Source organism: Danio aesculapii, chromosome 11, assembly GCF_903798145.1.
Source record: "Danio aesculapii chromosome 11, fDanAes4.1, whole genome shotgun sequence".
NCBI lineage: Eukaryota > Metazoa > Chordata > Actinopteri > Cypriniformes > Danionidae > Danio > Danio aesculapii.
The window spans coordinates 19,882,628-19,908,765 of record NC_079445.1 but is presented as its reverse complement, the minus strand read 5'-3'; the positions used below and the strand labels follow the sequence as shown (position 1 = coordinate 19,908,765).

Here is a 26,138-nt window from a genome sequence, read left to right as displayed (position 1 = left end):
AGCACTGTATTCACTCTATGTGAATGTCTATTTACTTCTGTCTTCTGATGGCCAGTGACAGCTCTTCTGGGAAACATGTTTACAAGCCCACTAGCCAGAGTAAACATTTCCTGAATGTTCTCTAAGTAAGCTGTGTCAACCTTCTGAAACTAATAATGTTTTGGCCTTGGCAAGTGTTGTTGATTTGTTTTGAAATAGTCATGCCAGTTCCTTCTTCAATTCCAGTTCATGTACATCAAGGTCATATTAGTAACTAAATGGTACATATTAGTACATCATTTAATACTACATGACATACATTAGTATACTGTTAGAAATGCCTCAGTGGAGACTTTTCCCCTTTTTTGAGAGGCCATTAGCCACTATATAATACTCATAGCAACATGTTAACTAATACTAAGAACACCTTCGCAACCCCAAAGCAACCACCCAGATATCCATTATTAGCAAATATAAGCTTCTGTGAAGATCTAGTTAAATGTAATACCATGCTGCTTGAAGTAAAACAGTTTGACTACAGGGCTTTTGTTTGCTCAAGAGGAGATGTTTGGCTTTGTATGGTTTACAAGTACCGTAATATGTTTGCAAGATAAAGACATGTTGATCTGGTTCTTATCTTGGAGTAATTATTATTAGCCTATTTTCAGATTTACTTGAAGTGTTTGCCTGTCTTCTTTCTCCAGATACGAGCACGGTCTTGTAGAACAAGAGCCCCTTTACCAAAACTGGAGAAGTGTTTTATACACACCTTCTGCTGAGTGTCTTTCAGATAAGGTTCCAAACATCTTTATCAAACTGAGGTCACTGGGTTTATACACTGTATTTATGGTTTTTGGTTAATGTCAGTGTGACTTATTGTGTCAGTGCATCTTCCAAGCCCTATAAGACTGGTTCACGAATTTTTTGTTTCAAACAACAAATTTTCTCATTTTTATAGTAAGCCAAGAAAAATGGTAAAAATAAAATGTATTATATGAATTTTATAAACAATTAAAACGTTTTAAATAGTCAAAAATACCTCTTCCTATCTTAAATAAATTTTATAAACCCAATTTATAATATTAGATGATGTTAAGCATGAAATCAAAATGACAACTGAATAAATAGTATGTAATGAATTTAAATGGCTGCCTGTCCATCGGAAAGAAGGTGGAGAACCGACAAACTTTTAAATAATTTTTAATGAGTAAATAAAACAAATGGACGGCAGTCTCCATGAGGAAACTGAAAGCAAAAGTAAAATAATATGTCCGGGTATACCGCTTATATTATATATTATACCTCTCTCCCTCAGCGCTGGCGTCTTTTCTCCTTTTAGCTTCCAGGTCTCCTTCGTGAGACTCGAGGCAGGGAGAAAGAAAAAAAAATGGGGTTTGGTTCTCCAGACATGCTGCCACTCGGTCCTCAACCAGCTGAGAAATCCGACGATGCCCTGGGAGGAATCTATCCACCCGTCGGTCTTCTAGTGTCTAGCGGCATTTCTGGTGTCCTTCTCCGCTCCTGCTTCGGTGCATGGACGCAAGCTTTGGCATCATGGTGGACAATGGTGACTCCTCCGGGCTCTCTGGGATGGCCCCGTTCAGCTCTTTCCCTTCGGCACCTGAGCCCCGCTTTCCGTGCTCCTCCCCACGCTGGGAGACAGTAGTAGGCAGATCCTTTCCTTGCCAGCCTCGGCCCACCCCGGCACTCTGGGCAGACGGACGGGTTTCTCCCCCATTCGGGTTAACTTCTGAACACTCCACCTCACTTTCAGAGGCGAGGGCAACTGGGAAATGTGTCCCTCCTTCTCCCAGATTTCGGCACCACTGTAATGAAGTTAGGCAGCTTGATGCATAAAAACAGTTACATTAGGACAACTTCGAAATGATAGTTTTAATCTATTTTAAATGCCTTTAATGTCTTTGAACTAATACTGCTGTCGATTTGTTCCACCTCCTGGACTGATAGTTTAAAAAATGCGATCTAATCGGAATGAAGACAACTGCTGCGAGTCATTTACCATTACCGTCAGGCGGCATCTTGTGCCGTTTAAATGGAGCATCATCGCAAAAGTGATAATTTTTCTCTTTTTTTTAAATATATAACCAACGCAAACAAATGTAATTTACCAAAATGTTTGACACACACACGCACGCACGCACGCACGCACGCACGCACGCACGCACACACACACACACACACAAACACACACACACACACATAAACTGTCCCACTAACACACTGAATGAAAAACTGGCACAAAGTGAAACAAAGTGGCAAAGAAGCATAACTGCTTTAAGTCAAACCATTCAAAATCAAAGTTGTGGATCTCAAAAACACTCCATAAGCCACTCAACCATTTGACAACCATTTTTGGATCAAGAGTTACCAGTTGTAAACGCTGTAAACGGATGTTCTAAGCATCCTACCGGAAGTTGCTGGAGAGGGGTCTGGATGCAGCCCTGATGCAGTGCAATCTGAGCTGCATCCAATGCTTTTTAATGGGCTCACCTAACCCCACCCCTAACCCTACCCCTCACAGTGACATCACTCGCTCCATTGGGTGCATTGTGTCTGACATTGCATCGCTGATTGATGCAATATCAGCTTGCATCATAAAGGCTGCATCCAGATATTGTTGGGTTGCTGTGGCACTCTCCATGCAGCAACGAAGAAAAAGGTCTATATTATATACTTTATTCTGATTAGTCATGACATTCATAAGTATGCTATATTTTCAGATGGTGTGATATCAGACACACACACACACACACACGCACACACACACACACACACACACACACACACACACACACTTATATATATATATATATGCTTGCATGTTTTGACTTTTTGGTGCCATCTTGTGACTGAATAATACATAGGTTAGTATATGCTCCATTCAGCCATTTTCATGTCTGTCAGCTTTACATTTAAGTATAGAAGTATTAAACTTTATGACTCAGAACAATGTTTTTTTAACACTTTGTGGCAAGTAACCATGTAATAAGTGGGAAAAAGTACATCTAGGTGGTTGTTTCCATTATTAAAGTTTCTCAGTCTTGTATAATAGTCGATAAACCTGTCAACCGCCTGGATGTACTTTATCCTTTACATATGATATTATGTTATTATTTTACTTTATAGTTGCAGAAGGTTACAGAGAATTTGTAATTCTTCTGTGCATCAGCTCATCTTTTATTCTCTCTCTCACGCTCTCTCTGTCTTGCTCAGACTTTTTTGTATGCCCTCAAGGACCGCCATCCATCTCGCCAGCTCTGTCAGCAGCTAATTGGACCATCCGGGGGCATCCAATGTCACATACACACAGATTATAAATTGACTCCCTAAAAGATTTCCTCTGACATCATGCCCTGTGTGCAAGGCCCCACTCCACACTCCACACTGCATTTGTTTAACTACACGCAAGCACCTGTAACTTACGCTGGTCGCTGTCTGAATTAAATTTCTACGATTCTTCTATAGACCAGTAGCTTATTGCGTTTTCACTCTTCTTTTGTTCACTTTTTAGATAGGCCTGCCACACTTGCTGCAACAATGCAACTTCGGCCAGAAAATCCCTCCATAATGTAAATATTATGTGACTGTTCTGGGAACCGTTTTTGCTCATGTCAATGGAATTGCGCTCTTGAAAATTTGCCAGATCGCTTATTCCAACAGTCTTTAACCACATAACCCCTCTCTCGCTGCTTCGTTTCTTATTTCTTCCCCCCTCCAGCCTTAAACAAGTCTAAATTTGTTTTGAATGTTATTACCCGGAACTTTAACTCGCTTATCACAGCCGCTTACGAAAACTGGAAAGCATCTGGATTCCAATTGGCTGGCTGCATCATTCCGCTCATCCTAATTGGTCGATTGGTGCAGTCGAGGCTTGTCCATGCAGAGTCAGTGAAAGTGTGCATGTGAGGCACTGAGCCTGTCAGAATTCCTCAGCAAGTGGATTCACATATCCAAACACAAAAGACTATTGAAATCCTCGCAGCTGCTGATTCATGCTTTCTCTGTACTTACAAGCCAGAAATACTGTCCTATATGGCTTAGAGGGACTGTTCACCCAATAAATTGATTGCAATGTACTTACAGTACCATTTACTCGCCCTCAACATTCTTTCTTTCTAATTAAAACTAATTTGAAGAACGCTGCAAAGTGGTATCTATTGAGACCTATAGTAGTAAAAACACTATGAATGTCAATGGCTATTGGTTTCGGACATATTTCGAAATATCTTGTTCAGCAAGATATCAAGGCTGGACGATTCTGGCTAAAATGAGAATCACGATTTATTGTGCTTAAAATCAAGATCATGATTTTCTCACGATTCTGTAGATGTAAGATAAAGGCTAATATGAGTAGGCTATTATTATTGTTATTTCTCAAACATATGGTAAAGCAACAATAATAATATTAGGCCTGTGTGTAGGTCTACTGCTGGTTAAAATGCTAAATTTGGAATAGACTGGGAATGGTAGATTTGAACAGACTATAAATATGTCCTGGTTGTTAATACATAGTAAAGTGATGACATCAGAATACAATTATTCACAATTCAATTATTATGACAACATTATTAGACATTTTATTTCACTGGTAAAATGAGACATTTGTCATTATCAGATTTCACTCTAGCATTATATTTAACATTATATAGGCTAGAGTAGTTATACTGACACTGTTAAACATTTATTTTCATGCACCAAACTTTGTGTTCGCTATGAAAGAAAAAACATCAATTTGCAACCAACTGAACATTATTTGCAATTTTATTAGCTATTATTCACAGCCTATGCAGGTTTTGTTCACTAAAGTAGACATCGTTGGTGGGCATGCACACGTCCTCTCGTTAGTAAAAAAACAGTGTGTCAGCTCACGTGTGATTTTGCGGCCAAGAATATGCCATTACATGAAGACAGAAATTACATTTTTGGGTGAATTATACCTTATAAATACAGTATGTGACACTTTCAACACCATTTGGAGGTGTCCATGATGCTGAGCAACGTATATAAAACAATGCGAAGACTTTCTGTCCAAACATGTGAGTTAGACTTGTGCGCAAAACTGGAATATTGCATAAAACATTTGAGATTAAAGCACCGTTTCGATTCAGTGAGTCAAAGATAACAAAATTGCTACATCCTGATGAACTGGTTCCAAAAATCAAACTGTGGGCCTTATTTCCTAAATAATTAATTACTTTTGCCTCAAAAGATAAAGACGAAGTCTCACAGCAAGAATGTCGCCGGTTCGAGTCCCAGATGGACCAGTTAACATTTCTGTGTGGAGTTTGCATGTTCTCCTTGTGGTCATATGTGTTTCTTCCGAGTGCTTCAGTTTCCCCCACGCTATACCTATGCGCTGTAGGTGAATTGGGTAAACTAATTTGGCCGAAGTGAATAAATGTTTGTGTGAATGTGAGACTATATGGGTGTTTCCCAGTACTGGGTTGTGGCTGGAAGAGTATAGACTGCATAAAACATGTGCTAGATAAGCTGGCGGTTCATTCCGCTGTGGCGACCCTTGATAAATAAGGGACTAAACCGAAGGAAAATGAATGAACGATAAAGATGAATTGCATTGAATGTACGGGGGCTTTCGGAGGCATGAGACCACTCTTTGGCAGAGCAGCCACTCAAGACCACTTTTGGGAGATAATAATATCAAACCTCTTTGATGACAGACTTTGGCTAAGGCATTTTAGAATGACCAAAACAACATTTCACATGTTTTACAATGTGGTCGGTCTGCTGGATTGTCTATTAATGCCGTCCCTTCACACCCATTTTTATCATGACATTTGATGCACATTTAAAAAAAAACATTGCTTTATTGTAAAAAGGCACATGGAATTACACTTTAAAAAAAATTTTTTTATACAATTTAGCCCCCCTCCAATACACTGTATTTCCATATACAAAAATACATTTATACACATATCAATCAATTCATAGAGTTGCGCGTGCCACTGTTTGGTTTTGTTTCAGAAACTGTATAAACAGATCCCAAATTAGTTTACCTCTTATGCTGTAGATAATTCTTTCCAGAGCAATGTTTTGACGCTTAGTTTTGCCAGTTCCATTAAGTAATTTTTAATGCAATATACCAAAATGGAGTTTCTAAATTTATTCCAAAGTAAAAATTGGTGGTTGGAAACTAATGTAAAATAATTTTCATTCTTCATTGTAAGGTGTGTGTTTCTGTCGTGGGAGCTGCGTGAATGTGTTTTGTGTATGAGGGAGCAGGCCTCTCTCTTCTCAGCCAAGATTATATGGCCATAGGGAAGCGTGAAACACAACACAGCCTCTCGCTGTCACTCGTCTGATAAAGTGTATAGGGCATCCCGCTGGCTTGCTTTCAGTTCATTGATTTTTCTATTATTTATGTGTTTATTTATTTTCTAAACTGCCTCCCACAGGGGTTTTTATAGCACTGCTGTTTAAATCTCAATGTCAAGGGTTACAGAAAAACTGTGATACAGATTCTACTCTATTAAAATCATTTTCTGATGAAAAAAAAAACTTATGTAACGTCTCCAGAATATACTCCAGCCAACTGAATTCACTCTAAAAAAATGCAGAATTCCACACAATTCATTCATGTTGTCCCTACACAAATCGATTAAGTTAACTTAATCAAGTGAATTGAACATAAAATAATCTCAAGAATTATGTTTTTCAGCTTATTTTAAATAAGTAGTTTGAACAAGAACCAAAATAATTTTTTAAGTGTAATCTAGCCTTTGTTTTCTTCTTCTACTACATTTTCTTCTTCTCCATCTTCTCCTTCTCCTTCTCCTTAGTTTAATTTAGTTTAGTTTAGTTTAGTTTAGTTTAGTTTAGTTTAGTTTAGTTTAGTTTAGTTTAGTTTAGTTTAGTTTAGTTTATAAAGCGCAATAAAACAACAGTTGTTGATCATTTTACTGTACAAACCTAAAAGCAAATTAGCAAAAATAGACAGCAACAGATCAACCAACATAGAAAACATCCAACATACTACACAGCATCAATAACAAGACAACTGGATCAATTGTCTCCCAATGTAAAAGCTCTTTCTAAGAGGTGTAGTTAAAGTTTCCTTCTGAATAAAGGTTAATTGGAAATTGTTCTAATGGACAAAGGTTCCACATTTTAGGACCTACTACAGAGAAAGCTCAATCTCCTTTTTTCTTCAATTTGGACATGGGAACTACTAGCATTTTGTGGTTCTATGAACTTAAACAACTACCAGATATTTTAACAGTAATAAGATTAGAGAGATAAGCCAGAGCCTGGTCATTTAATACCTTAAAAACATACATTAAAATTTTAAACTCAATTATAAAACATATCAGCAAAACAATTTAGGAAGCACATGATAGGAGTAATGTGTTCAGTTGTACATTTTGGACCACTTTAAGATGATTTATATAGGATTGGCCAACACCCACATAAATTGAGTTACAGTAGTCCAAGTGTGATGATATAAAAGCATGCATTATTCTGCTTGCCTTCTCCTTCTCCTTCTCCTCCTCCTTCTTCTTCCTTCTTCTTGCTATATATTGCCCCAAGTATAACATTAATATATAACCTTACTGAATGAAGTTTTTTTTTTTTCAAAATTAGTATTTATTTATGAATTTATAGGAATCCACATAGGAAAGCTAGGTTGCTGCCAGAAGTGGTGTTAGTGAGACCAGCAGGGGGCGCTCAACCTGTGGTCTGTGTGGGTCCTAACGCCCCAGTATATTGCTGGGAACTCTATACTGCTCAATGAGCACCATCTTTCAGATGAGGACGTTAAATCGAGGTCCTGACTGACTTCATTAAAAATCCCAGTATGTCCTTCGAAAAAGAGTAGAGATTTAACCCCTGCATCCTGGCCAAATTTGCCCTATGTCCATTATGGCCTCCTAACCATCCCCATATCATAATTGGCTCCATCACTCTGTCTCTTCTCCACCAATCAGCTGGTGTGTGGTGTGTGGTCTGACGCAATATGGATGCTGTCACGTCATCCAGGTGGATGCTGCACACTGGTGGTGAATGAGGAAATTCCCCCAATGTGTAAAGCGCTTTGAGTGTCTAGAAAAAGCGCTATATAAATATAAGGGATTATTATTATTATTAATATTATTATTATTATTATTATTATTGGTCAGTTTAATGTGTCCCTGCTGAATAAAATTCATAATTTAGTTTAATAAATAGACAGTAAATTTTGAAATGGTATTTTTCTTTCATATGCAGTGTGACACTTTTATATTATATGTTTCATATATTTATTTATAAATGTACATAATATATACTATAATTTTTGATCAGACAACCTATTACCTGTTACCTATTATTATAAAATTAGGTAAGCATTTTACACAATCTCCTTGTTTATATTTACCTTCTCTAAAATGCATAGATAGTCTAAAAGCGAGTGGTGAATATTCTATATTGTATATTCTAGTTCAGAATGTTTACTGTATTTACTTATTGGGGTATATGCACACAGACAGTTCGCCAGGGCTTCAGGTGAATTATCATCCCATACAAAATTGTTGCGTTTAAAATCTGATTTTTTTAAAAAACAGCAATCTTCACCACCTGACTGAGATACGATATAAAGTGGGTCTAAGATCAAACTAGAAGCACTGCATTAAATTATATTTTTCCACACCGTGTCTTTAAAATATGGAAATTAATTTTAAACCAGTATTTTCAATGGAGTTTTTGCGCTTGCCTTTAGACAGTCTTTTTTCCCTTTTTACGCTTTAACAACTAAATGGATGCTTAAGTCTATTTAACTGATTATATTTGAATTACATTACAGCATCGATGCTGTAAAAGGAACTTTAGAAAATTGAAAATTGCCACAGAAACCTTTCACCAGAAGTTCATCATTGGCTGAAAAACACTAGCTGTGCATTATAAGAAAAGTATGGATCATAGCTCTTATGAGAAAGCTCTTCCCTCAAACCGACACACTCACACACGTTATCGTGACAGCAGTGAACAAACATGCCTGTACAAACAGAAATGTTACACAAACACACAAACACACACGCGCACCTGTGAGGAAACTCATAAATCACTCAGGACACAAACAGGTTTAGCGACATGTTTGACTTGGGCAGATGGCTTTGCATAATAAAACTCTCACTGTCTCAATTTTTCACTCCTCCTCCTCTTCATCTCCAATTTGTTCCTGTTTGTTCTCCATCACTGTTCAACAAGCTGTCAATTAAAAGCTTCGGCTGATGAATATGCTTACTTTTTTCCTGTCAACGTTTGATGTGTGTATGCTTACAGACAATCACAGCTTTCTGTTTGTGCTTGCAGCGTGTCAGTTTGGGTTTTGTGAGTGTGTGAGTTTGTGTGTGTGAGTGTGAATATTAGCATATTTCCAAACTTGTTTCTTTCTTCTGTTGAACATAAAATAAGATATTTTGAGGAATGTTGTTAACCAGTTGTCATTGACATCCATCTTGGGAAAGAAAATAGTATGAAAGTCTATGGCTACCAATCAGTTTTCAGCATTATTCTGATTAATTGTGTTCAACAACTGATATACTAATTTAGTGTCGATTTAAACACTTTTTGTGTATGTGTGTGTGTGTGTGTGTGTGTGTGTGTGTGTGTATACCATTAGGAATATTCATTCATTCATTCATTTTCTTTTTGGCTTAGTACCTTTTTAATCCGGGGTTGCCATGGCAGAATGAACCACCAACTTATCCAGCATATGTTTTTACGCAGCGGATGCCCTTCCAGCCGCAACCCATCTCTGGGAAACATCCACACACACTCATTTACACTCATACACTATGGACAATTTAGCCTACCCAATTCACCTGGAACGCATGTCTTTGGGGGAAACCGGAGCACCCGGAGGAAACCCACGCGAACTAGGGAGAACATGCAAACTCCACGCAGAAACGCCAACTGACCCAGCTGAGGCTCGAACCAGCGACCTTCTTGCTGTGAGGCGACAGCTGCATCACCCCATTAGTAATAGCAATATTATCAATATTATAATAATATCAACCATTAATAAATGCTCTGAAATTGTGTGGCTACAACACAAAGCTAGTTGTTTTAATCGACAGGAGCCTAGGACACGTTCACAAACTGTGTGTGAGAGGATTACAAATCGCTGGACTCAGTAAAAAAGACTCTAAACAAATTGCCAAATACTGTTCTGTGTACATAACAGTAGCTAAGAAGTACAAAAGTGTTCCTCTTAAAATTTTAGGTACTAATATATACTTTTGAGGTATCAATATAGACCCTTAAGTACAAACGTGTACCTTTTGCAAAGGTACCATAACAGTGACAGCTTGCGTACCTTTATTTCTGAGAGTGTATGGGAGTCTATGGCTACCAATTCGTTTTCAGCATTATTCTGAATAATTGTGTTCAGCAATTAGTGTACTAATCTAGGGCTCTATTTTGACGATCTATGCGCAAAGTGTAAAGCGCAGGGCGCAAACGCAATAAGGGCCTATCAGAATCCACTTTTGCTAATATAAGGATTGAAAAATCCGCTTTGCGCCGTGGCACATGGTCTAAAAGGGTTAAGCTTATTTTCTTAATGTGTTATAGGTGTGTTTTGAGAATAAACCAATCAGAGTCTCATCTCCCATTCCCTTTAGGAGTCAGTTTCGTCACGCCATAGCGCATTTGTTATTTACATGACGGACTTTGTAAGTGGAAAAACTGAACACTAGAGAGAAAACAGTTAAACAGAGCATCTACAGCGCGAGAATGAGAGATGAGCCTCCTCATTATTTACTTTCGCTTTCACTCTCGTGGATAAGGAAACTTCTTGTGCGCACAGACATCTATTAGCCTATACATAATTAGTTTTGTTCGTTAAGCGCAAAGATTTGTTTCAAAACGTTTTCAAAATTCAGTTTTAATTTCTAGCAAACGAATAAATGAACAATAATAACGAAGTGTGGTCAAAAAACTGAGTTTTATCCTAATACACATGCTATGCCCCATATGGTCTAAAACCTGACAGGTGGGCAAATCTAAGCTTGTTTTTAATAAAACAAACATAAATATGCATATAATAAATAATACTGCTAATAATAATAACATTATACAAATTGTTATGACTAAACTTCTTTTTCATATGTAAAGATATTTGCGTATTGCTGTACATCCTGTTTGTATTAAGCAATGTGTAAGCGAGGCGCATAACAAACGCGTTCTGCAATGGACGTTAGACCCGCTTTGTTCTGGTCTATAAAACAGTCTATTAAAGTTTCTCAAAATAGCAATGCGCCTTAACGCGCCTCCTTTTTTAGATCAGAATGCCTGTGGGCGCACATATGAGAGCAAATGCATTTGCTATTTAAACAGTGGCGCAAAACGTCAAAACGACTCTTGCGCTCCAAGCTGAAACTAGCAAACAACAATTGCGTCGTGCCTTGCACCACATTGCGCCGGGTGTATGATAGGGCCCTTAGTGTCAATTTTAACAATGATTTGGTCATTTGTGGTTATTCACAAACATGATTTGGAACCACTTGAGGCTGAATAAATGTAATTTTATGTATGTGTTTTTATTTTTTTGGGTGAACTGGCTCTTTTAGTCCATTGTCTGTTTTTTTATACATTTATTGTTTTAATACCCAGTGCTGCTGAATCATGATTGATCTGATGATAAATCCATCTGGCTCTCTTCTACTTCCTGTCTTTGTGCCTCAGTTTCTTTTATTCTCTCTCTGAGATCTCTGGAGTGGTCAGTATTTCGTCCCTCTAGGATTGAGAAATATCCTCTTTCCACCAGGCTTTAATAATTCTTCTTTTTATTTCAGTATTATACATACAGAATATTATACATGGCTTTCCTCACAGTGAAAGACAAAACTGCAAAATGCCTCTGTTTTTCCAATATATGTCACTTCTCTTTATATTGGGTAGTTTATATATATATATATATATATATATATATATATATATATATATATATATATATATATATATATATATATATACATATATATCAATGTATTTTTTTTTCTTTTTTTTTCTTTTAAAGACAATTTTTTTTCTCATTTTGATAGTTTTTTTATAACTTTTGCCAATACTTTTTTAAGTCATTTTGCATATTTTATTTATTTTATTTCAGTTTAATATTATGCTCATAATGCTGTTAATGTAATGACTGCTACATGCCAAATATTAATAAAAAATAAAAGATAAACAAAGTAATTTTGTGACAAAAAAAAAAGACATAGGGCTTTATTTTAGGCACAAAGCTCATGGTGCAAAAGCATAAAGGACATGTCTGAATCCACTTTGGCTAATTTAAGGATGGGAAAAAACACTCTGCACTGCGGCACATGGTCTAACAGGGTTGTGTTTATTCTTTTAATGAGTTATGGCTGTTTTAAGTATAATGAGCATTAAACCAGTCTCATCTCTCATTCCCTTTAAGAGTCAGTTGCATCACAATAATGACGGATTTTGTAAGTGGAAGAACTGAATGCTTTACTAGTGAGAAAACAGTTAAACAGACCATCTGCAGCGCGAGGATAAATAACAAGCCTCCTCCATTCGGCCTCTTTACTTTCTCTTTATTTTACTTTTACTCTTCATTTGACTCCCTTACTTTCATGGATAAGGAAATGGTGTTGTACGCACTCCACTGAAGATTTACAATAATCTACATATTTAATTTATTTGTTAAGCACAAAGATTCGTTTCTAAACTGTTTCTAAATTCAGTTTTAATTTCCAGCAAACAAATAAATGAACAATAATAATGAAGTGTAGTCAGAAAACTGAGTTATATCCAAACACATGTCTTATTCTTTTGCCCCATATGGTGATGCATACTTGTACAAAACCCGACAGGTGGACAAATCTAAGCTTGTTTTTATTAAAACAAATATAAATATGCATAATAATAATAATAATAATAATAATAATAATAATAATAATAATAACATTATACAAATGCAAATTGTCATGAATAAACTGAAAAAAGCAGGCATGCAGGTAGTGGTTTCTATATTTATGTAGAAAATAATAATTTTTGTAATATTTTAATCCTTTAATTCTTTTTCATTTGTAAATACATTTGTGTATTGCTGTACATCCTGTGTGTATTAAGCTATGTGTAGGCCTTTGGACCTGCATAGGCTCATAACTAACGCGCTCTGCGCTGGACTTTAGACCAGCTTTTACTTGGTCAATAGTGTGGTCTATTTCAGTTCGTCAAAATAGCAACGGGTCAAGAATGCGTCTTAACACACCTCTTTTTTAGACCAGAACACCCAGGAGTCAACAAAGTGGGGCAAATGGATTACGGAAATTAGGAAAATTACGCTTGCACTGGTCTGAAAATGGCACCAACTCGTGCCAAATTAAAACTAATTTGAGCTATTAACTAAAGCTGCAATAATTAATAATGAGACAACACTGCCATGTTTGGTCAATTTAGACATTTATAGCTGCAGTGGTTAGCGCTGTCACCTCACAGCAAGGGTCAGTTGGCATGTCTGTGTGGAGTTTGCATGTTCTCCCTGTTTTGGCATGGGTTTCCTCCGGGTGCTCCGGTTTCCCCCACAGTCCAAAGACATGCGGTACAGGTGAACTGAATAAGCTAAATTGTCCGTAGTGTATGTGTGAATGAGATTGTATGGATGTTTCCCAGTTCTGGGCTGCAGCTGGAAGGGTATCCGCTGTGTAAAGCATATGCTGGATGAGTTGGCGGTTTATTCCGCTGTGGTGACCCCTGATTAATAACGGAACTAAACTAAAGGAAAATGAATGAGTGAATGTATTAGCAATATTTTGTTACTATTAATTTAATATATTTAATATATATATATATATATATATATATATATATATATATATATATATATATATATATGTATGTATGTATGTATGTATGTATGTATGTATGTATGTATATGTATATATATATATATATATATATATATATATATATATATATATATATATATATATATATATATATATATATATACATACATACATACATAAAAAAATGACAGTATCGTATGTTTTTTATTATTTATATAACAAAGGAAAACAAGCATGATTTAGGTGAATCCTGTCAAACTGAATGAGATTTTAGATTGATCTCTCCTCCTCTTCTGCTCTCATTAGTATTCACCCAGCACCGTCTGACCTATTAAAGCCATTTGTCAAACAGCATGCAAAGCACCACCCATCCAATCAAGCTTCATTTAAATGCATTTTGACATCTGTTTTCCTAGATTTCACACTGGCGGCCAGCAGCCTGACAGTGGAGAGCGCCACAGAATACTAATATACCCTTGGGTAACTGGTCAAAAACACACAGCCAGCCCTATTTCTCAATGATAGCGTACCTGACAGTTACACACCGCGGTATCGGAACTGACAGCAGAGAAAGTGTGTTTTTGTTTGTCTCTCAACTCCAAATTGCCAAAAAAAAAACACAATCTATCATGAGCTTTTATGGTTTGCTTTTCAGTGCAGCAAACCTTAACTAAAGCACTTTAGGGTGAAAAAAACAAGTGCGATGCAAATGTGCTTAAACTGATATGGGTACAGCTGGTCAGCAGTCAGACCACACATGTTAAATGTGGTCCGACTCGTCCTCATGAAGAAGCTTTTTGGCCTTTGCTCAAAAATCTGCTTTCTATCCTTCTGTCTTTCCATATCCGTCATCCATTACAGCCTTATCAATATAAATCTGACCATCTGTGTTGCTCAGACGCCCTGTCTCTGCCAGAAGTGTTAAACTTATGCATAAATCAGCTTGTGGCTCGTTTCTGTTTGCAGATTCCTCTCAGCGTTACGCTCTTCTCGAGCACGGAGATGCTCAATTTATCACTTTGGTAATAAAGGACAGGTGGCTGATTTTACACAAGATGCACAAAAACAGACATACGCTCCGCAGCATTGGTTCACGTTGCACTTGTCTGTTTGAAATCAGGAGATGCAACATTTTGGTTGGCCAAATGATGCCTTTACAGCATTTTATGTGCATTGTATTGTGTTATATCCTAGCAAAACCTTATTAACAATTCACACCACCTTATCAACTACCTGGCAACAGCCTAGCAACCACCTAAACACTTCACGACTGTTTACAATTACCCTACCATTACTCACCATAGCAACACTTTATGAACAGTCAAGCAACCACCAGAACACATTCAGAATAACCAGGCAGTACATCACACCATCTTAGCAACTACCTGGCTACATCCAAGCAACCACAACTTCTCACAATTAACTTAGCATTACTTAGAATACCTTAGCAACACCATATCAACAATTCCAAGCATTCAAACAACCACCAAAACAACTTTATAACTGCTTAGAATTGACATAGCATCTCTCAGAATACCTTAGTGATAATTCACATCACCTTGGGGCCTACCTGTAGGCACCCTAGCTACCACCAGAACCCCTGCACAACTGTTTACAACTAACTTATTGCCCAGGACACCCTAGAGACACTTTATCAATGCTTCTCGCCACCCTGGCAACACCCTAGCAAACATCAAAACATCTTTACAACTGCTTAGAATTAACCTAGCCTCACTCAGAATACCTTAGCAACACCTTAGCAACAATTCATGCAACTCTAGCAACTACCTGGCAACATTCAAGTAACCACCAAAACACCTTTACAACTGCTTAGAATTGACCAAGCATCACTCAGAATACCTTAGCGACAATTTACACAACCTTAGCAACTACCTGACAACACCCTAGCAACCACCTTACAACCCTGACAATTGTCTAGATTTAACGTAGTATCACCCAAAATACCATAGAAACAACTTTTCAACAATTCACATCATCTGTAAGCACCCTAGCAACCACCAGAACACCTGCACAACTGTTTACAATTAACGTATTACCCAGGACGCCCTATAGACTCTTTATCAATGATTCACACTGCCTTGGCAACACCCTAGCAACCACCAAAACACCTTTACAACTGCATAGAATTGACCTAGCATCACTCAGAGTACCTTAGCATTAATTAACACAACCATAGCAACTACCTGGCAACATCCTAGCAACCAACTTTAACCTTGACAATTATCTAGATTTAACCTAGTTTGACCCAAAATACCCTAGAAACAACTTTTCAACAATTTACATCCCTTTAGGATCTACATGTAAGCACCCTAGCAACCAGCAGAACACCTGTACATATGTTTGCAATAAATGTATTACCTATAACACCCTAGAGATTCACACCACCCTGGCAACGCCCTAGCAACCACCAAAACATTTTTACAACTACTTAGAATTAACCTAGCATTATTCAGAATACCTTAGCGATAATTACACAACCTTAGCAACTACCTAGCAACACCCTAGCAGCCACCTTACAACCTTGACAACTGTCTTGCACCTGCACAACTGTTTACTATTAACTTGTTACCCAGGACACCCTACAGACACTTTATCAATGCAAATCACCGCCTTGGCAACACCCTAGCAACCACCAAAACATCTTTACAACTGCTTAGAATTGCTTAGCATCACTCAGAATAGTTCAGCAATAATTTCCACAACCCTAGCAACTACCTGACAACACCCTAGCAACCACCATACAACCATGACAATTGTCTAGATTTAACCTAGCCTGACCCAAAATACCCTATAAACAACTTTTCAACAATTCACATTTTCTTAAGACTTACATGTAAGTGCCCTAGCAACCACCAGAACACCCGTACAACTGTTTGCAAATAACTTATTACCCAGGACACCCTAGAGACACTTTATCAATGCTTCACACTGCATTGGGAACACCCTAGCAACAACCAAAACATCTTTACTACTGCTTAGAGTTGACCTAGCATCACTCAGAATACTTTAGCGTCAATTTACACTACCTAGCATTTACCTGGCAACCAGGGCTGGAGCAAGCTGAACTGGCGCTCTAGGCAAACGACGATCATGAGACCCTCAACCCGAAACAATTCACATCCCCTTAGGACCTACATGTAAGCACCCTAGCAACCACCAGAACACCCGTACATATGTTTGCAATAAATTTATTTCCTGTAACACCCTAGATACACATTACAATTCACACCACCTTGGCAACACCCTAGCAACTACCAAAACATCTTTACAAGTGCTTAACACCCTAGAGGTACTTTAAAAATCACACAAGGGTGTGACACCCTAGCAACCACCCTAAAAATACACCCCCATCACTGTTGTCAGTTTAATCAGCATTGTAAATGATTGGTTAGGGTCTCTACAAACTACAAACTGCTGTCAATGTGAACACATCTAGTGTGACCTTTAGACGGGTCAGTCTTTATTGTCTCTGTCTATGTGGCTCTCTCTCTTTCTCTGTCTCTCTCTTTCTAAATCTCCCTCTCTCTAGTGCATGACAAATCAGCCAGAGGATTTGAGTATTTTTTCAGCCAGTTCAGCAGTGCCGTCCATTTCCTCTCTTTTAGCTCCATTGTGCCTGATTTCTGCCACCTCTCTCTTTCTCTCCGTCTCTGACCACAGACTCTTAATTTATTTATCATGTCTCTCTCTTTCCCTTTCTGTGTTTCTCTCCCTCTCCCTCTCTGTCTCTTTTATACCTCACACTTCCAGACGTTCAGACATCAGTATTAAAACAGTTTGACACATGAGATAAATGGCCAGTGCTTGTGGTTGAACATGCTGCCACAAGTCGTCCATTTTCTTTTTACAGAAGATGAGTGTGCTAAAGAGTTATTTATTATTTTTTTCTTTTTTTCCCCCCAGAAAAGCTGTCTGAAGACAGTTTTTCATTAATCTCAGAACCTTTTTCCCCAAATCTGTGTGTAATCTGTCATTGTGTGACAGACTTTTTATCTAGAATTGTATTTGTTCATCCAAAAAAAGACAATTCTGTCATTATTTATTTACCCTCATTTCATTCCAAGCTGTATGTCTTTCTTTCTTATGTGGCAAACCAAAAAGGAACATGTTTACAAGTAGTGATGATACTTTTATGGAGTATTTTGTCATTTTTGAACTTGTATTCTTCAACATTTCCCTTTTTCACTGAGGAAAGAAAACTAATTACATCTGTATCAAATAAAGTTTAAAAAAGTGCTTTTATATAAATGAACAACATTAAATGCAAGCAAAGTGTTCACCTAAATGCTTCAAATATTTTTTTGTGAAAACATGTCAAAATATCTGTGAATTTTATATACACAGTTGAAGTCAGAATTATTAGCCCCCTTAGATTTTTTTTCTTTTTTAAACTATTTTCCAAATAATGTTTAACAGAGCAAGGAAATTTTCACAGTATGTCTGATAATATTTCTTCTTCTCAAGAAAGTCTTATTTGTTTTATTTCGGTTAGAATAAAAGCAGTTTTTAATTTAAAACCATTTTCAGGTTAATATTATTAGCCCATTTAAGCTATATTATTTTGATAGTCTATAGAACAAACCATCGTTATACACATCGCCTAACTATCCTAACCTGCCTAGTTAAACTAATTAACCTAGTTAAGCCTATAAATGTCACTTTAAGCTGTTTAGAAGTGTCTTGAAAAATATCTAGTAAAATATTATGTATACTGTCATCATGGCAAAGATAAAATAAATCTTTAAAAATTATTAGAAATGAGTTATTAAAACTATTATGTTTAGAAATGTGTTGAAAAAATCTCTTCTCCGTTAAACAGAAATTGGGGGAAAAAATAAACAGGCGAGCTAATAATTCAGGGGGCTAATAATTGTGATTTCAACTGTATATATATAAACACAGACACACACACACACACACACACACATACTCTCACCGGCTACTTTATTAGGTACACCTTACTAGTACCGATTTGGACCCCCTTTTGCCTTCAGAACTGCCTAATCTTTCATGGCATAGATTCAACAAGGTACTGGAAATATTCCTCAGAGATTTTGGTCCATATTGACATGATAGCATCATGCTGTTACTGCTATTACATCTATGATGTGAATCTCCTGTTCCACCACATGCCAAAGATTAAGATCTGGTGACTGTGGAGGCCATTTGAGTACAGTGAACTCATTGTCATGTTCAAGAAACCAGTCTGAGATGATTCACGCTTTATGACATGGCGTGTTATCCTGCTGGAAGTAGCCATCAGATGATGGGTACAGTGTGGTCATAAAGGATGGACATGGTCAGCAACAATACTCAGGTAGGCTGTGGTGTTGACACGATGCTCAATTGGTACTAATGGGCCCAAAGTGTGCCAAGAAAATATCCCCCACACCATTACACCACCACCACCAGCCTGGTGGTTGATACAAGGCAGGATGGATCCATGCCTTCATGTTGTTGATGCCAAATTTTCACCCTACCACCCGAATGTTGCAGCAGAAATCAAGACTCATCAGACCAGGCAACATTTTTCCAATCTTCTATTGTCCAGTTTTGGTGAGCCTGTGTGAATTGTAGCCTCAGTTAACTATTCTTAGCTGACATGAGTGGCACTGGTGTGGTCTTCCACTGCTGTAGTCCATGCACCTCAAGGTTTGGCATGTTGTTCATTCAGAGAAACTCTTCTGCAGACCTCAGTTGTAACTAGTGGTTATTTGAGTTACTGTTGCCTTTCTATCAGCTCAACCCAGTGTGGCCATTCTCCTCTGATCTCTGGTATCAACATGTCATTTGCGCCCACAGAACTGCCACTCACAGGATATTTTCTCTTTTTCTGACCATTCTCCGTAAACCCTAGAGATGGTTGTGCGTAAAAATCCCAGTAGATCAGCAATTTCTGAAATACTCAGACCAGCCTGTCTGGCACTAACAACCATGCCACATTCAAAGTCACTTGAATCATCTTTCTTCCCCATTCTGATGCGCGGTTTGAACTGCAGCAGATCGTCTTGACCATGTCTACATTGGTTGAGTTGTTTCAATGTGATTGGCTGATTAGACATTTGTGTTAACGAGCAGTTGGAAAAGTGTACCTAATAAAGTGGCCAGTTAGTGTATATATACTGTATATAATTTAACAAAATGCTTATTGTGAATTGTACTTCTAAAACGTAATGAATATAAATGTAGAAGAATAGCAGTAATGGCACATTAATGTTCACTTGATTTGCTTAACGATGTTGCACTAAAAGAGAAATGTATTGGTAGTCTTCTGTAAATCATTGTAAAACAATGTATCATAGTCATTTTTTTTTTGTCTACATTTATACAAATTAATTATTTATTTATTTATTTATTTTGATTTCAGATCCCATTCTCACTGGTGCAGTTTCCACTCTGGGAGTACCTAAAGGTATGAATCCTCTCTCGCCTTCTCATTTTGTTTTAATTTCAACTATAATAAAGGAATAATGGCCTGCTAATGCTCTGACACATTTACAACTCAACCTACACACACTTCGTCTCGATATCTGTTAATAACTCTCCTTTTAGGTGCTCTCGAAATGACGCTGCATTTTATTAGTCGCCATCACCGGTGGTTAAGCAGAATCATAATTTTTCCCAAAGCATGGGTCCAACTGTCCATTTCCGTCTTCATTGTCTGGTCCGGGCCACATAAAAGTCATTTTTCTTCCCCAAAAAAAGAGAAGGCCCAGTTTGTGAGAATGACATCATGTCTCCAGGGCGCGAGCAGAAAATTCCATTAGCGCTTTTGGCCTGGCGAGCGGAGCAAGAGAGGCATCGGAGGACAATAGCACGTGCAGCTGTGGGCGAACGTTAAGCGTGGTTTCCAGCCGTAATAAGGAGTGTCATTCATGGCTGCTTCTTTGTGACATGTTCAAAGGCTCCTCTCACTCCTTCATTCTTCCATGTTTTCAGCTATCTGTGTGGAGCCGCTGGAATGTGAGAGTCTTTGCTAAACTCTCTTTCAGAAAGTGCCTGGCTTTGAAAAGCAGGAACGCATTGATGAGACAATGACAATGGGATGCCACTGTTGGTTTTAAATGGCTGCTTTCGCTTCGGTGATTATTTGTGAGAATTCTGCATTCCTTCAGATGCACATGCATTTGGCTTTAAATGACCTTGGAAACGCATTTAATGTGGCATTAGTGCTTAATTTAATTCAGTGCTGACAGTAGTATTGGGTTAAACTGCCAAAGGAGTTTAATTCCTGGCACACATTTTTTAAAGTATCTGTTTAGTATCTGTTTAGTATTTAATTCTATTGGTATTTTTATCCTGAACTGTAGCTACATTTATTTTAAAATTCAGCTCCAGCAAAGTCTTACAATTTCAGAATTTTAAAAAAAGTTCAGAATTTAGAAAGAAAAGTAAAACATTTTGTTTATTGATTGAAATTATTTTATTTTAATCTAATAAAATATAATAATATTATATCATATTTATAATTTTACAATAAACTTTTTACAGCGGTTTATATATATATATATATATATATATATATATATATATATATATATATATATATATATATATATATATATATATATATATAATTTTATATAATTATAATTTAATTAAATTTTTATAGTAGTTTCAGTTTTAGTTTAGTTTGTTTAGTTTAAGTTTTAGTTAAGTTTTAGTTTTAGTTAAGTTAAGTTAAGTTAAGGTTTAGTGTAGTGTAGTTTAGTTTAGTTTAGTTTAGTGTAGTTTAGTGTAGTTTAGTGTAGTTTAGTGTAGAGTGTAGTGTAGTGTAGTTTAGTTTGGTTTAATGTAGTGTAGTGTAGTTTAGTTTGGTTTAATGTAGTGTAGTTTAGTTTTAGTTTTGGTTTGGTTTAGTTTGGTTTGGTTTAGTTTAGTTTAGTTTAGTTTAGTTTAGTTTAGTTTAGTTTAGTTTAGTTTAGTTTAGTTTAGTTTAGTTTAGTGTAGTTTAGTGTAGTTTAGTGTAGAGTGTAGTGTAGTGTAGTGTAGTTTAGTTTGGTTTAATGTAGTGTAGTGTAGTTTAGTTTAGTTTAATGTAGTGTAGTTTAGTTTTAGTTTTGGTTTGGGTTGGTTTAGTTTAGTTTAGTTTAGTTTAGTTTAGTTTAGTTTAGTTTAGTTTAGTTTAGTTTAGTTTAGTTTGGTTTGGTTTGGTTTGGTTTGCCAGTCAAATTAACTCTTGTGCACCGTTCAAATTCACTACCCTTTTGTTATGTTAGGGATGAAAACATCCACTGAATTAAACCGCTGTTAAAATATATCAGATAAATGTTTTAAAAAAATGTTTTTGCATAAACCTGTTAATCATCCTCAGTCCTGATCAAAACTACTAAATTGTTAAAATAATTACAGGATTAATCTAATTGCTAAGTTCACAAATGATGTCAGTGATTTGGTGACAAAAAACACACAAAATGAGGTATTTTCAATTCAAAAAGTAATTTTTAGAGCCCCTAGTTATTCGCAATTCTGCGGTCTCTGAATCCAACACAAAATCAACAAAAAGTCACAATTTTTTGTGATCATGCAAAATTCTTAATTAAAAAAATCTCATAAATCTCTTAAAAGTACAAAAAAAAAAACATTCCTTAAAGGGACCATTTTAGTATTTTATAATTTTTTTAGCACAAAAAGAGTTGGATGTCCTGCATGTGTGTGTGTTATTGTTTTTGAACCGAAGTCGAGTGCAGCAAATCCACATACTATTGGAATCTACAAAACTAGCAAGCATTTCATGTTGTTAAATCAAACCACAAGTATCACCAAAACCAGTTCCCAAGTTATTCACACCAAAAACAACTTAAGTGTCTGCATCCGAGCAACAGGCTGCAGTAAACCATCTGCTCTCTCCAGCGTATCCCACAATTCCCAAAGTTTATCTACCAACAATCCCCTAAACTCAGCGCTGCTCTGTTGCAAAACCACCAAGCAGCTGTGTCATTACATCAGCCGGCCATTTATTTCCCACCGTGCCCACTCAACTCAACGTTTATGTGTCAGTGGATCAAACTTATTCCCATGATTAAGTGCAAGTGTGTCCTGCGTGAGCTTTCGTTTGGTTAGAGTAATTGAATCTGAAGTGTTCATTTGGAGTTTGGCCTGGTCGAGGCGGTGTGGTGCGGAAAAAAACTGTGGAGAAAGTATTTTTGTCAACATAAATGTTTTAAAAATTTATTTCAGGTATGTTGGGTTAAACAAATGAGTTAAATGGGTCAGACTACTTGACTTGCTTTCAGTGGAAAAAATGAAACCACCCGAAGGACACACTCTCTCCTCTCCCTCAGCACCAAACACTATCTTATCAACCATGTTTTTGGAAAACCATTTGTTGTGTGTTTCACCCAAATAAGCTTGATAATTGGAAATTAGTTTAATTCAGTGGTTCTCAATTCCGGTCCTCAGGCCCCCACACCCTGCACACTTTGTATGTCTTCCTTATTTAACACACCTGATTCAGATCATCAACTCCTTAACAGAAAGATCCATGAACTGATCCTTGTGTGTCAAATAAGAGAGACATACAAAATTGAGACAGAATTGAGAAACACTGATTTAATTGTAAACTTTTAACGATCCTTTGGTTGTCTGCTGGTAATTTTTTGCCTTCATTGGCCGGTTTCCACAGAGTGGTACGGTTCGGTAGGCTTTGTGGCCGTTTCCACCATCAAATGGCCCATTTCTACTGAGTGGTACGGTACGGTACAGTTCGTTATGCTTTTATGACTGTTTCCACTGTCAAAAGTTAACAAAAAAGTACCACTTTTTGTGTAGTCTTTGCAAAGGGGTGAAATTACATGAGTTTTCCGAGAGAAATAACAAAACGGCAGGGTGGCAAGAGATGGGTCTGAAATACGGGAGACACCAGGGAAAGTGTTGGCAGGTATGCCGTACAGCTTTACTTTGAGAGAGATTTCCTTGAGTGAGAATGACGTCGACTGAAAGTTTCTGTCATAAAAAATGCTACCGAAATTGTACCATTGGTACCCTTTTGGCAGTGGAAACGCAAGACTGATAACGGTGACCCATACCGTACTGTACCAGTCAGTGGAAATGGGCCACTATTGGCTGGCATGTTTAAATCAATAAATTCTGCTGAAATATGTCCCAAATACACTAGAAACCATTAAAATGTACAGGTTTTGATGATTACATTTTAAAAGTTTGTAATGTTTTAATTGTATTTGTCAAGGAAACCCATTAGAACTTATGTGCTGCTTTCATTTATTGATTGATTGATTGACTTAAACGGGCGGAAGGTCGTTCGACAGCGGCCTCTAGCGGGTTTACGCGAGAACAGCGCGGGAAAAAGCGCGCACAGCGGCCTCTCGCGGACTCGCGAAAACAAAAACTGCACAAATACGTACCTCCCGGGACGTATTTCGCGGTCTCCAGAAACGTCCCCGGGACTACGTTCTCAGAATGAACCTGGGTTGGACAGAAACCGCGTCAGGCCAGAGCCTTAGATTTCTGAAAGCATTATCACTAACTTATAAGACAAGAAGTACAAAAGTAGCAAACACATTGCTTTAAACATTCATTAATTTGTATATGTGGCATGTATAGCTCTGTGGAAAGAGGTTCTTTGAAGATAACATTATCCTTAATTATATTTTTGGTGTTTTTTTTTTTTAAGTAGATGAAGGTCATACGGTGGATTGTTAATCGCAGAGCTCCTCTATTTAAAAGAAAAATAATTATAAACTGCCAGTACTGAAAGAGATCAAGCCTCAGGCATAAAATGTAAAGCAAAAGTATGTAACATATTACTTTCCATAAAAAGTAACTAAGTATCGCAACCAGTTACTATTGTTGGGGGTAACTCAATAAAGTAATGCGTTACTTTCAAAAGTAACTTATGCCTAAATACCATATTTCCCCTTTAAACCTGAAGTGTTTCACTACTACCTGACTTTCTTTTCATCCACTGCCTACTTCTTCCTCTCTGAGCTTGTTTAACCTCCAGAAATCCTTTCACACTACACCTTTAGTCAAATATGGCTTCACTAGCTGCCAGAATCATATTAAAAACACAGGTCCTGTCACACAAGGCTGCCAGTGGTCTGGCTCACTGCTTCTCACAGCCCTTTATTAAAGCATACAACCCACCCTGACCATGTCAGTTTATCAAGATCTTTCCACATGAATAGAGTCCACCTGCTGAGGCCTATAGATGTCTCCATCCTTGACCCTTCTGTTGTGAAACAAACTCCGAATTATTATCTGAATAAAAGACTCCATGCCCTTCACAGGAAAAACTCATGAGCGTCACATGAGCTTTACCTGCTAAAATCACATGTGAAACATAGCAAATGTAATTTTGGATCGTTTATCTAAATGAAAAAAGTGATTAAGTGATCTCACATGGAAATATTCCAAAATCACAAAGTGTTTTATGCCCTTGTGTGTTTTTATTATTAATTATTTGCATGGCATTTTGTATTTGAAGTGTATTTCATTTCAAATTTTGGTTGATTTTGATCATTTTAAATGAGGCAGTTTTCACCCAAGGTATAGTTCACCCAAAAATAAACATTTTGTCAACGTTTACTCACCCTTTACTTGTTCCAAACCTTTTTGACTTTCATTCTTCTGTTGATCAGAAACATAGACATTTTGAAGACAGTTGGAAACATGTAACCATTGACTTTCATAGTGTTTGTTTTTCCTGCTATGAAAGTGAATGGTTACAGGTTTTCTTCAAAATATTTTATTTTATTTAATTTTATAGCATGTGTGTGTCATTTGATGATAAAACACAGTTGCAGTTGAATGTAAAACCCCGTCCTGATGTAAACGTCGTTCATGTCTGGAATTAATAAATTCAAATCTTGTTCCTTTAAATAATGTGCGAGATTCTGAGGTGAATGATCCATTACCTCACATTACACACTTTTAACATTAAATAAATCTAATAATCAGTTCCTGATATAATCACTCAGTCATAGTTTATGTTCTCGTTCCAACCACAACGTAACAGAAATAGAAAACATTTCTAAAATAGAATCTCCTGCCTCTCATTGTGGCTGGTTAGGAGGAAAAGCTCTGCTGTAAAACTGGATTTTTTTTTGTGTCGTAGTGTTGCGTCATGTCTGCTGAGCACACAGTATAAGTAAAACAAACTAAAATGATTGAACATACTAAAATATTTACTAAATCAAAGAAATTTGCGTCAGTGTAGATATTAGAATCAAAGTGGTTTCTTTTCTATTATAGTAGTTGACGTAAAAGAGAAAACTGCCCATACCATGTTCACAACATATATTTGCACTGTATTATGAAGGCATTATAACATAATCTGGTGTGCAG

At 37.0% G+C, this 26,138-nt stretch overlaps 1 protein-coding gene across 1 annotated transcript in view; it reads left to right on the top strand.

Annotated features, from left to right (window-relative positions):
- The window catches only part of slc25a26 (solute carrier family 25 member 26), a 111,974-nt gene that overhangs the window by 50,099 nt on the left and 35,737 nt on the right, over nucleotides 1-26,138 (top strand). The window contains exon 6 of the mRNA XM_056468759.1: nucleotides 20,200-20,244. Coding sequence (XP_056324734.1) covers nucleotides 20,200-20,244 — 45 coding nt within the window. The remainder of the gene's footprint in view (nucleotides 1-20,199; nucleotides 20,245-26,138) is intronic.